At 40.5% G+C, this 13,503-nt stretch overlaps 1 protein-coding gene across 1 annotated transcript; it reads left to right on the top strand.

Annotated features, from left to right (window-relative positions):
• Window positions 1–81: 81 nt before the first annotated feature.
• On the top strand, window positions 82–13,121 carry prkab1a (protein kinase, AMP-activated, beta 1 non-catalytic subunit, a). The gene is made up of 8 exons (XM_072659140.1): window positions 82–216; window positions 2,877–3,087; window positions 4,141–4,307; window positions 4,622–4,715; window positions 6,084–6,198; window positions 6,791–6,924; window positions 8,627–8,695; window positions 10,754–13,121. The coding sequence occupies exons 2-8, from the start codon at window positions 2,938–2,940 to the stop codon at window positions 10,829–10,831; spliced, it is 807 nt and encodes a 268-aa protein (XP_072515241.1). The 5' UTR covers window positions 82–216; window positions 2,877–2,937; the 3' UTR covers window positions 10,832–13,121.
• Window positions 13,122–13,503: the final 382 nt, after the last annotated feature.

The raw sequence follows: 13,503 nt of genomic DNA, 5'->3' as shown, positions 1-13,503 counted from the left end.
TCGTCTTCAGCTTTATTTCCTCTGTCGTTTGTCTCCATCTAGTGGCCAGCGCTGGTCATAACCGCGCATGCGCACTGGGACTACAGGCTCTGTAGGGGGCGGAATGGTGATGTAGCGACAAAAACAGCGTGGATTAAAATATGAAGTAAAAGAAAACGATGATATTTTGAGTTATATAACAGCTGGATTTACGTTGTTTAAATAAGTCAGAGTAAGGTAAGTGATGCATTTGACTGGCGTTCACGCGAGTCGTGACGAAATTGCAACGTTATGGATCTTGGGTGCACGAGTTTGAGAAAAGCTGGCGTTATAAAGCTTAATAAATACAATCTATTCTGCTAAGCTACCTTTTTTAGTAGCATTATTGATATTAACATGCTTTGCATAAGTATGCACGAGCTACCACGATGTTGCGTGTTATGAAGTGCATGCATGCATGAATGCATGGTTGGTCAGGGCAGGTTTTTGCAGGTTTCACTGTTATTACCTCCAAATGCATGAATGTATTGATTATTTGCAGCACGAGAAGCACCCCGTCTGCATTGCCAGGCTTAAAACTGTTAGTTAAACTGATCCACGCGTTTTGCAAGCAGCTAGTTACCAGCTACCAATGATACTGTTTACATTTAGCTGGCCGGCTAACTTGTGGCTTGGCTTGTGATTGCATGCACGGGGCAGTGCAATGCACCAGCACTAGCCATGCACAGCCATGCACAGCCAGCCAGGCAGGTCCTGTGCACCCCTCTGCATCACTGTACATTTCAGCCGCGTGCTACTGTAAGCATTCGTCCTTGAAATGCTGCAGACTGTGTTTGCTCTGCTGGTGTGCTGCTCGGTCTATTTGACCTTGCACCGAAATAGCCAGTCATTGGGATGTGATTGTGGTGGGAAAAGTGCAATAATAGCCTTCCTGGGGTTCCTTTTGTGTTTCCAGGTACCAGCCCTGCTTCTCTGAATGTGCCTAACTGCACACTTGATTATGGGCCACTTTGACATGATGCTTCTAGCCCAAAAGCACTGGAGGCTCACTCTGGAGCAGCTGTCCGAGGACACCATGCCCAGTCCTCAAGTGTGGGCAAGAGGGGTGTGAAGCCCCCCACTCCCAGCACTGAACTCTTTGGAGTGGTGGAGCTCTGCCCAGTGCCTTTGGGCTGAGTTGGAGTGCCGGAGCTAATCATCTCAGCATCAGACCATTAGACTTATTGATCCTCCTGAGAGTAATGTGTACAGCAGTCTGCGGGCCTAGCCAGAAAAGTAGACAAGCTCCCTGAGCCTTCCTACCTATGATTTTAGAAGAAAGTCTGGTGTCCACAAACTTTTTGTGGATGTAGAGTGTAACTCGGTAGGCTGATCTGATTATTTGGTTTTGTTGAGGCAGGTAATATCATTAGACCTGTTCAACTTCAGGGGTATCGAGTAACTGGTAGGAATTAATATATCTAATATCTAAATATGTGCTAAATATTTGTACGAATCCGATTGCAAACAGTGACCTGTTTTCTCCACAAATACATTTTAGTACTTGGCAGAATTCATTATTTAAATTATGAATTATTTAATGAATTAAACAAACTCAGAATTTCAGTTTTGCAGTATCATATAGGATATGTAAGTGGAATTTTACGTTTCTTTCTGAATATCAGCCTAATCGCTGATATGTACTCAGTCAGGGTCCATTGCAGAGAAACTTATCAACTCTGGTGTCTTTTCAGTGGCGCTGACTGGAATCAGCACAAATATGGCCATTTTATTTACTGTCCAGACCCACCAGTGAACCCAGACGAGCCCCCTGGGCTTTGTGTGTAGTAGTAAAATATAGTGTTGCGCCGATACTGGCACTTAGTATCGGTATCGGCAATAGCTAGCACCAATCCCATGAAGCTTAATGAAGCCCTACATTATTATTATTATTATTATTAATTATTATTATTTATTTTTTTTTGTTGTTGTTGTTGCGTACATAGTTATAAAACCACATGTTTAAACAAAAAGTAAAAGCCAATCATAAACAGTTATTACTATTAAACTTTTACTGGAACTTTTATATTAGTACTTTTTCCTTCCATTTGGTGTTTTTTGGTTCTGAAATTAAAAGCTGGGTTTTAAAGGAAACACACTGAAGTTTAGTACCTTTTTCACGCAGAGACGAGGATCTGAATGTAAAATGACTGATCTAAACTTTTCAAAACTGGCGTTTTTTCACTGCCCAGAAATTTTTAACTGAATTTTAAGCTCCTGTTAAAAGCGGTTTGGTGAAGCTGAGCAAGATTACGCTTCCCTACCTGCAGTTTTTATTTTTTCAAAGCTGGGATTTTTAAAAAATGTGCAGTTCCCCAAGCATGGTATCAGTGCACCCCTAGTAAAATAAATAAATAAATAAATAATAAGTGTAAAGTAGAGGTAATATTACGTTTATTGAGGGGACTATTTTTCCCTCACAGTGCCCTGTGTGAATCCCTCCACCCAATTATGTATGTTTAAAGCCCAAACCTTCTTAAAACTGTTGTAAATCCAGACAGCAGGCAGTGTATTTATAACTATTTGGTGTAGTAACTTCTGTGAGGGAGCTTTTAGAGGCTTTAAACTGATCAAATAATGGTTCTATTTACCGCCACTGGCGGTAGGAGAACTTTGGAGATGTTCTAATGATGAACACAGTGATGGAGAACCACCACCACCACTTTCTGTAGGAACACTAATATCAGACTGAATATTACTGACCAGATAAGCAGCTTTACATTATAATTTTCACAGGGTGCTAAAACTTTTGCACAGTACTGTATTTCAATGTACAGTAGTGCAGGTTCCAGGCTATCGCTTGCACATGCCGTATGTTTTGCACTGCAGTGGCCTATGTTTTATCTGTTTGCCCACAGAGTAATCAAAGCCTTGGCCACGTTCCCCGTGTGAGCTTTCCGCGGCACTTCTGAAGACACAATGGGGAATACAAGCAGTGAAAGGGCAGCTGTTGGGCAGGGTGAGAAAGCCCATCGCAGAGACAGCCGTGGAGCTAAAGAGGGGGACCGTCCAAAAATCTTAATGGACAGCCCTGAAGACGCTGATATCTTTCATGGGGACGATATTAAGGTACTGTCTTAGTAGTAGGGCTACAACCTTAGAATAGGCTATCTATTAACTATCCTGTCTAATGCCACCTCCTGCCCCCCAGCTCCAGTCTAATGAGTGGGCAATGCCATTTTTTATTACACTGATCAGCCATAACATTAATACCACCTGCCTAATGCTGAGAAGGTCCCCCTTGTGCCACCACAACGGATCTGGCCATTCAAGGCATGGACTCCACAAGACCTTTGGAAGGTGTTGGCTGGTTTGGAGATGCTCTGACCCAGTTGTGTAGAACATCACAGTTTGGTTCTTAGGGTCATTTTTCCTGCTTCAACACCTCCATCACCTTCAAAAACTGACCTTTGACAGATTGATGCCACTGCAGATGAAGATAATCACTGCTATTCACGCCGTCTGTCTGTGGTGCTAATGTTACGGCTGATTGGTGTAGATGCCATGTGATCATGTGACTTAGCAGAAATCACTCCTCTGGTGATTTCATTGGCTTTTAAATGTGAGAGTTTTATCAATGATGAGACAAGAGATATTTTTTACAGGCATCCTCCTGAGAAGTATAGGGAATAGGGCTTTAGGCGAGTATTGAGCCATTGGTGTCCATTAGGGCTGGGCGATATGGTAAAAATACTATATCACGATATTTCGCGATAAACAATATTTATCACGATACATCAGTAGTGTCAGATTCTTAAAAACTACTATCAGATCCTCTCCTGTACTGAATACAGTGATTTCTACTGAACATCTGCTGCTCTTCATCTAATTAACCCAGTTAGCACCTAATTACACTGTTAGTAATGAATCCTGCAGCTGATCAGTGTTTATTAAGCACTAACAGTGTCCTCCATATGATTAGAAAAGCTTATTATTATCACCATAACAAAATTTATCACAATACGATAAAATATCATCACATTGCCCAGCTCTAGTGTCCATAAATGCAGCGATTGTGCTGAATTAGGTGTTGTAATTTATGACTGTGCTCTACAACAGGTTTCTGGGGTGGGACGTCTTGTTTGTGTGACTCTGTGATCCTCCTTCCTCCTTTCCTGACAGGCTCCCTTAGGGAAAGAAGAGTTTCTTGACTGGAGGCAGGACTTAGAAGGCAGTGATAAAGGTCCCTTGGCACGTCCGACTGTGTTTCGCTGGACCGGCGCTGGGAGAGAGGTCTATATCTCTGGAACCTTTAACAACTGGACAAATAAGATTCCTCTCACCAGGAGGTATGAAGGCAGGCATGGATTCCCTCTACCCCCTCTCCCAGTAGCTTGGTTATATCCATAATGCAGTTCAGACAGATATTAGCGAATGCTTAGAACAGGAATATGGAGTCCTCCTGCTGGAGTGTCTCACATCATGCATGCTTAATAGGGAAGGTAAATGCGTAGCAGACGTCTCTCCTGCAAGAGTGAAGAACTCCTGAAGGATCTTTGCAGCTGCAGTCTGCCTTTCATTTTCTGCCTGTATTATCCTTCTATCTCTGGCTCTCGTATGAGATTTGACTCAAAACCTCTCGCTCCCTCTTTTTCTCTATCAGCCAGAACAATTTTGTGGCGATTGTGGACTTACCCGAGGGTGAACACCAGTATAAATTCTATGTGGATGGACAGTGGACCCATGACCCAACAGAGGTGACCAACATACACATCACACGTTTACTTCCCTCACTGATCTTGGTGACTATAAGGGGCTATTGGTGATTGTGCTAGAAGATCTTTATGGCGTATGAAGCCACAGCCACCTCTGGGATATATGGCGCCATCACACAAAGTCAATTTAGTAGTTCTATTCATTTATTTGATTTGAATAAGACCCTGTATGAAAAAAATGTTACACTGTCCATGTGCCGTGAGTTCGGTACATTTGGTCAAGTGTGAAAGCAGTTTTCAAGCCTGGGAGTGGTCTGAGGTTCACGTCTAGCAGGCTGTGGTGGGGTCCGCTGCACTCCCGGCGCAGAGTGTCAAGTCAAGTCAAGTCAAGTCAAATTTCATTTTATTGTCGTCACAAAGCAGCTTTACATAATTAGTAATTATTAAAAGACAGACAAAAAGAAATAACATAAGAAGACATGAAGGATCAAAGACCCCCAGTGAGCAGCCAACGGCACAGTGGCCAGAAAACCTCCCTCAGAGCTGGATGAAGAAACCTTGGGAGGAACCAAGACTCACTAGGGGGACTCGGCCCGTCCTCCTCTGATCAGAACTATTTAAAGATTTTTGATAAAAATGACCAAACCATCTATACTGTTGAACTGCTCTGATCATAATCATAATATAATAATCATGGTGCAGATAGTTAATAGTGGTGATATTAATAGGGGCAGATAGTTAAGAGTCCTTTTAGGTTTGAACATGGTCATTAAACAGGTAGCAGTGGTAGGAGGGTGTGCAGCTGGTCTGGTATGGGTGGTGGTGGGTGGGGGGCCTGATGGTCCAAATGTAATGGTCGGACTGGTGGGTGGCAGCTGGTCTGACGCAGGTAGAGGGGACCTCAGCGGGCAGTCTTCCATCAGGTCGGGCTGGGTGGCCATTTACTCGGAGAAGGTAAAAAAAAAGAGTGTGGTGACCGCTTTGACTTATTGCCACGGTGAAATGCCATGACCACTGCTCTTCAATAAACGGATGGACTCAGGCCCTACTATTTTAAATTCTTCTATGTGCAAGCTAACCTGAATAATTTCAAAAACCTCTTCCCCAAACGAGCCCAAAACCAGTCCTGGATGCGAACGTTTTGGGTATTTTTGGCCCTTAGTCCCTTGATTAACCAAATTTAGTTTAGATCATTTTTAGAACATAAAGGAACATAAAGGCTCGTCTCACATGCCTTTGGACTAATGTTCTGAGGAAGTCCAAAAGCAGAACTTATTGGAAGGCAATCAGAGTCAGTACAGGGAAGGCCATTATAATGGTCAATAAGTAAAATATGATGAACTCTCTTCAGACATTGCTGATGCCCTGCTGCAACATGCTGTCTGACTCTGCATAACTGGTTTCTTTCAGCCTGTAGTGACCAATCAGCTGGGCACAGTCAATAACATCATCCAGGTGAAGAAGACAGACTTTGAGGTTTTTGACGCCCTCATGGTGGATTCACAGAAATGCTCAGACATGTCAGGTATGGATTTTTGTTTTCAGTTCTCAAAGTGAAGCGCAGTGACCTTCCTAGAAGTCCTAGAACATTGCAGTCACTCAAAAAAAGTTTGTGGACACCCCTTCTAGTGAATGCAGGACCCATTGCTGAGAAGTACTGCCAATAGAATAGGACTAAACATGAACCTACTGGCACCATGCTAATAGCCTAATGCCAGGCATGGCCTAGAGGGGTATAAAACCCCCCAGCATTGAGCTGTGTTCTGTGGAATGATGGTGGTGCTCCATCCAAAACTTTTGGGAGGAGTTAGGGAGGTGGGGATGAGGTGGGGTCATGATCATCCAACATCCTGACCTCTGAATGCAATCAAATCCTTGCAGAAATGCTCCTCTAAAATCTAGTAGAAAGCCTTCTTCCCAGGACAGTAGGGACAGTTACTCCAGCAAAAGCAGGATCAGCTCTTTTTAATTCCAAAGAAACAGTGAATGAGCAGGTGTCCCAATACTTTTGTCCATGTATTGTATGAATAAATTGCATATATATATATGTATATATATAGTTAAATATCCCAGTATGTTCCACTAAGCGGTATCTGACATTGACTCTTAATTTGTAGATCTTTCCAGCTCTCCTCCTGGTCCATATCATCAGGATGCGTATGTACCCAAACTGGATGAGAAGTTCAAGTCTCCCCCCATCCTACCTCCTCACCTACTACAGGTCATTCTCAACAAGGACACAGGCATATCGGTAAGTGCCAAGAACTGTCTCCACAATCTCTAGTGGGTTCTAGATAGAATTTCAGTGATATAGGTTTATGGTTTATCCACGCTCCATCCACAAATGTATTCTGATGAAGCAGCTGCTGTGATGTTGGGTAAGCTTTGCTATATTAGCAAATTATTATTATTATTATTATTATTATTATAATTAGAATATTAGCGAATATTCTATTCAACCTAATGAGAAGTTGAAGTACACTCTTATTAGGTTTATCAGAACTTTAAAAATGTGTAATTAGACTGCTGCTTTGCTATTTTTTCCATTTTTCCTTCATTTTTTTATTTCTATCTTTGCTATATTTAGTTAACTTATATTATTATATTATTTAAGTTATATTATTTGTCCAGTTTTATTGAATATGTAAAGTCTCTCTCCTTTTTACCACATTTGTGTGCTTTATCCATCAAAATTAAATATTCATTGAAGCTTTGTTTTTTTTTATTAGTGTAAAATGATTTATTTTAAAGATAAAGGACTTTTTTTAAGAAAGATACTACATGAATTATGCATTTTGAGATATTACTGCAAGTAAAAATCCTGCTTGTATTGGATTCTTATTGGAATTGTGATTGTATTGGGTTGTATTATTATTTTTCTTTGGTACACTCTAAAGAAGAATCATAGAAGAACTGCTTATGATTCCATAAATAACCCTGTTTATAAAAAAAGATGTGTAAGAAACCCTTTAAAGGTTCTTTACCAATTTAAAAGTATGGTTCTAATATGGCATCGCTAAAAGAACCCCTGGTAGCACCTCTCAGCAAATATTGTTGTTTAAATTATTTAGTTTGTATTTATTAATCCATTTTCTTGATGAGCTTCAACCTCTTTACTGGATGAGGACAAACAAACAATGAATATTGTATGCATATTGACCTACACTATATGGACAAAAGTATTGGGACACCTGCTCATTTAATGTTTCTTCCAAAATCAAGGGTATTAAAGGTACTTTTTTAAAGAGTTCCTCCTGCTTTTGTTGGAGTAACTGTCTCTGCGATCCAGGAAAGAATGCCTTCTGCTAGATTTTGGAGGAGCATTGCTGTGAGGATTTGATTGCATTCAGTAAAAAGAGCGTTCGCGTGGTCTGGATGTTGGATGATTACCACCCCACCTCATCCTCATCCTCAACTGCTCCACAGCTCAATGCTGGAGGGGCTTTATACCCTTCTAGCCCACGCCAATTGGCATGGTGCCTATAGGTTAATGTTTATCTGCTCCGGAGAGTCCAATTCTATTGGTAATACTTCTCTCACTAGTCATCTGTATTAGCAATGAGTGGAACTCTGAATGCACTCATTAGAAGGGGTGTCCACAAACTCTTGGACATGCAGTGTACCTTTCCAAACAAGCTCTAGACAATTTGCCGGTGTCTGGTAGATTTAATTGCATAGTATATCAGATAGTAGAGTTAAAAGGTATGGCTTAACAGCTATAATTCATGAACAGTTGGATCGATTGCCGCCAGACTTTGCATAGTTAGTGATGCTCTTTTACAGCAGAAGGAAACTTATATACATTGAAAAACAGGAATCTGTCATTTAGGAATAGCTATATTGTCCAAATTGTGTCTTTTGAGTCCAGAATTGCTAAACTTTGCTGTCCTTCTTCATGAAGTATACATCACTCTATACAAAATGCTTAAAAACCTCATCTCTTTTGTTGCCAGTGTGACCCTGCCTTACTTCCTGAGCCAAATCACGTCATGCTGAATCACCTCTACGCTTTGTCTATCAAGGTAAGAGACAGAATGTGGGGTGGGAGTTATGAGCTAGAGAGCACACAAAGATCTTCAGAAGATGTGGAGTGTGCATCATTTCGCATAGCCTCTCCTAACAGATGATTTTGACGGCTGCTTTTAAGGAACTGGACCCTTTGTACTCTTTCAGTTACAGTCTGAACGAGCTGTCTCTGATTTTGGACCCAGACCCAGGTGCTGACGTGTGAAGGATTTGAAAAGCGTGTTTGTTCATTTCTCATTTAGAGTCTGGTACATGATTCATGTATTCACTGATTCATTCACTCATTTATTCAAAGGCCTCTAATGGTTGACGTCAAGGCTTTTTCACAGAGCATGAGTTTTATGGACTGAAAAAGGTCTGAAAATGTACATGTGCTTATTAAAGTAGGTCTTTTATGTAGGTCGGATCAGAAAAGGGCGAACTACGTAAAGCCTTTATCTCTTTCAGGCTGATGCAGATAAGCGGCTGATTCTGCATTTTTTTTATCCACTTTTCTCTTTTAATAATGTGATTGGTGGTTGGGGTGTTGCTGTCTCTTGAGTCCTGTATTATGGATAGTCGTTTGGTTGTTTTTTTTTGTGTGTGTTGTTTTGGTAACACTTAATTTTGATTGGTCGTTTGTAAATTGTTGTTTAATAACATCTTCATATTTACCTGTGATACTGCTACTCTGTCAAGAGTTTATGTTGATGCTTTACTGGCATTCAGTAGATTTACGGTTCATCTGTTCCATCAAGTAGACTTACTTCCATTTAGCAGAACCGAACCCTAATCCTGACCTTAATCTTAACCTTAACCTTAACCTCAACCCAAAACGTCATTCTTACCCTCTTCCTGGCCCTTAATCTCAACCCAAGATTTACCTCTTACCCTCTTCCTGGCCATAATCCCAACCTTAACCTCAATCCAAAACCTAATCCTAAATCTCATACTTGCCCCTAACCTCAACTCAACATCCTAATCCTAACCACCATCCTGGCCCTTATCCTAACTCTCATCTTAACCCTAACTTTAACCCAAAACCTAATCCTAACCCACATCCTGGCCCTAATCCCAACCTTGACCTCAATCCAAAACCTAATTGTAACCCTCATCCTGGCTCTAATCCTAACCCACATCCTGGCCCTAACCCTAACATTAACCTCCACCCAAAACCTAACCCTTACCGTCTTCCCGTCCCTAATCCTAAACTTAACCTCAATCCAAAACCTAATCCTAACTCTCATACTAGCCCCTAACCTCAACCCAAAACCTAATCCTAACCCTCATTCTGGCTCTAATCCTAACCTTAATCTCAACCCAAAACTTAATCCTAACCCTCATACTGGCCCCTAACCTCAACCTGAACCCCTAATCCTAACCACCATCCTGGCCCTAGTCCTACTTCTCATCCTAACCCTAACCTTAACCCAAAACCCAATCCTAACCACCATCCTGGCCCTAATCCTAACCCACATCTTGGCCCTTATCCTAACCTTAACCTCAACCCAAAACCAAATCCTAACCACCATCCTGGCCCTTATCCTAACTCTCCTCTTAACCCAAACCTCATCCCAAAACCTAATTCTAACCCTCATCCTTGCACCTTCTAGAGGCTTTCTACTAGATGTTGGAGGAGCATTGCTGTGAGGATTTGATTGCATTGAGTGACTAGAGCGTTAGTAAGGTCAGGATGTTGCATGATCCCCACCTCATCATTCCCAACTCCTCCCAAAAACATTAGATGGAGCTCCAACACCATCATTCCAGAGAGCACAGTTCTTCCACTGCTCCACAGCTCAATGCCGGGGGGCCTTTAAACCCCTCTAGCCCACGCCTGGCATTAGGCAGCATGAAGCCAATAGGTTCATGTTAATTTATCTGCTCCATGGAGTCCTATTCTATTGGCAGTACTTCTCTACAGAGACTAGACAGCAATCGGTGCAACTTAAAGTAGCTGGGTGCATTAATTAGAAGGGTTGTCCACAAACATTTGGACAGGTAGTGTATTGCTTATAAGGCTTTTAATCACGCAATTACTGATTAGGAAGTTTCCCTTGTGGTTTCTTTCACAGGACGGGGTGATGGTTCTCAGTGCCACACATCGTTATAAGAAGAAGTACGTCACCACTCTGCTGTACAAACCAATCTGACACCAGCTAATGAGGTTTACTGCACCTGCAGCGTATCTGCATATTCCTCCCTTAAGACCTGCTGTGTAGTGTAGGTGTGTAGGTGTATTCCTCTGCCTTTATTTTCTGTTAATATCTATGTGGGTTTGGTACCACACTCTTACAGTAAACTAAAGACCTACAAGAACCCCTTTTGGTTCCCTTAAGAACCTTTCAGTGGATAGTTCTTTAGAGAACTGTTCTTGTAAATGAAATGTAAAGATGTGTGAATAACCTTTTTAAAGTAGATCACAGAATCCACATAATAGAAACACGATTGTAGTAAGAACTAGAGCTGTGCGATATGGGAAAGATTTGTATCACGATATTTACCGACATTTTTTACGATATACGATATTTAGCGCAATATTACGCCATGTAGACAAAATGCACCTACAGCGTAAAAAAAAAAACAACTGCCAAAATATGCTTCACTCCATTCGATTAAATAAGACTGATTACACTCTTTGTAATGAAACGTGCAGTTAATCAGTGCTCTGTAAGCACTGAATATTCACAATACACTCATAAAAGCATATTGTATACCACGATAACCAAATTTATCACAATACGATATTGTGATAATATTGTCATATTGCCCAGCTCTGGGAAGAACCCTTAACTTGGTATTTGGTAGTCTTCTTCATACTATTGAATGCAAGAGTTTTGGTAAATTCCATATTTTGGTGATTCTGAGTATAAACAAGTACAGACAAGACACTTCTGCACATTTCCATTAACAATTACTGTTTATTTGCCAAATTTAACATTTTTGGAAAAATGTTAAACCTTAGATATGGTATGTACAAAAGTTATGGCATATTCTAGATTCTATGTTTCATTTCAAGATGTTAAATTTTGCAAATAATTAGAAACTGTGCAGTAAATTCTGGAAATCCTAAAAAATGTTTTAAATTAATTTAACAAACTTAAGATAAACTTGTATTAAGTTTATTTTCCTGTGGAGAGGATTTGTTTGTCACTTATTTGCGCTTAGAAAACCCAAACATAAAAAGAACGTTTACCCCACCCACCTTGTGTCTGAGAGCCAATAGACGACCGTTGGCAACAAGAGTTGGAACACCATGAGTCACAGAGGGATCGGGAAGGTCATATCAGATCCTAACATATAAACATTTGATAAGAGATAGGGGTGCGTCCAGAAGTTGGTCAGGGATGGTTGCTTCATCTGTTTAAATGGGACTGAAATCATTGAGTACTTTCTATGAGTGGACCAGAAATCTGGTTGAGTTACAAATAGAGTTCCTAAAGAAGGGCATTCATAAACTGCTATTTATGAAGATTTGTTTTCTGTGATCATTTGTAGTTTCTAGTTAATAGCAACATAATTTATTTAAATATTTAACTTTGACTTTAATCTTTTCTTGTGTGTTTTCAGTCAGAGAATAGACAATGTTTAACGTGTGAAGTACAGTACTGCGCAAAATGTTTAGGCACCTCGGAAATCAGATTGAAAAAGCAACTTAAAAACACTGATATTAGAATAAACACTGATAATAACACTCCTACAGAAAGTGGTGGTTGTTCTCCATCACTGTGTTCATCATTAGAACATCTCCAAAGTTCTCCTCTCTCATGGAGTCTAGTATTATTTAGAGTTCTCCTCAGATCAACACCTGGTTTGGTGGTAAATCAGGGCTTAATGATGGTAAATCAGGTGAGCTGCTGCTGCTGCTGCTGCTGCTGCTGCTGCTGCTGATGGAGTTGAACACATCCTCCACGCTGTGCTGGCTGGACTGGGGGGTGTCCAGGAGAAACCTGGAGGAACCGAGCTCTGTTCTTCAGACTAGCTCACCGACAAGATCTCACTACTTTCTTTCTTCAGAATGAGAAGCTCTTGATTCTCCTTTTTACTGGATTTATGTTCACCTGCTTTATCTGTTCTGATCAGAACTGGAGCTTCTACAGTAAAAACTATAATAACTATAGAAATTACTATAAATAGTCTGATTAGGTGCATGAAACGTCTGTGCAGTACTGGACGAGTCGAGGCGAGTGGATTATATCACATATGTAATGCCAGTGCTCTTCCTCTTCCAAGTGCCAGCTGTTATAGGACGTAGTTACAGTGATTTTGTGTTTGTGTATGTTTCTCTAGTACTATCTGATTAATTATTTGGAATAGAGTGGTCTAATATTTAGATAATATTTTCTGCATAATTAGGACTTTACTTCTTAGTTTATTGTACACTTCTGAATGTAAAAGGATGGAAACCAGATATAAATAAAGCATCTATTTTTAAAACCCTTATATGCGGTTTCCTCTGTTTATTCTGTAAGTTGAAAAGGTCAGAGCGACCGTGGAAAGATAATAGTAGTCCAGTTCCTTTCCATAATTTGCGTAGTGTCTGTATACTGTTCCATAAAGCTGCAAATGCAGGGTTGCATGATTTTCTTAACATTCTGGTCTGTTACACTGCATGTTGTAACTGATGGAGAGACCTAGAAAGACCTAATTTATCTTATCCAATTTATCTAAACAGTTTATTTTGCAGGTTGCAGTCATGCAAAAAAAATCATAGATTTAATTTTTGCTGTATTTTACTTGTTGGCATCATGTGAATCCAATAGAAATGCTCCAAAATGGCTTGAAATGAAATATTAAATTAAAAGTTAAGAAGGTTTTTTCTTTA

Source organism: Salminus brasiliensis, chromosome 16 (assembly GCF_030463535.1).
Source record: "Salminus brasiliensis chromosome 16, fSalBra1.hap2, whole genome shotgun sequence".
NCBI classification, from domain to species: domain Eukaryota; kingdom Metazoa; phylum Chordata; class Actinopteri; order Characiformes; family Bryconidae; genus Salminus; species Salminus brasiliensis.
Note: the sequence above shows the minus strand (reverse complement) of the source record. Positions and strands in the feature narration are given on the sequence as shown.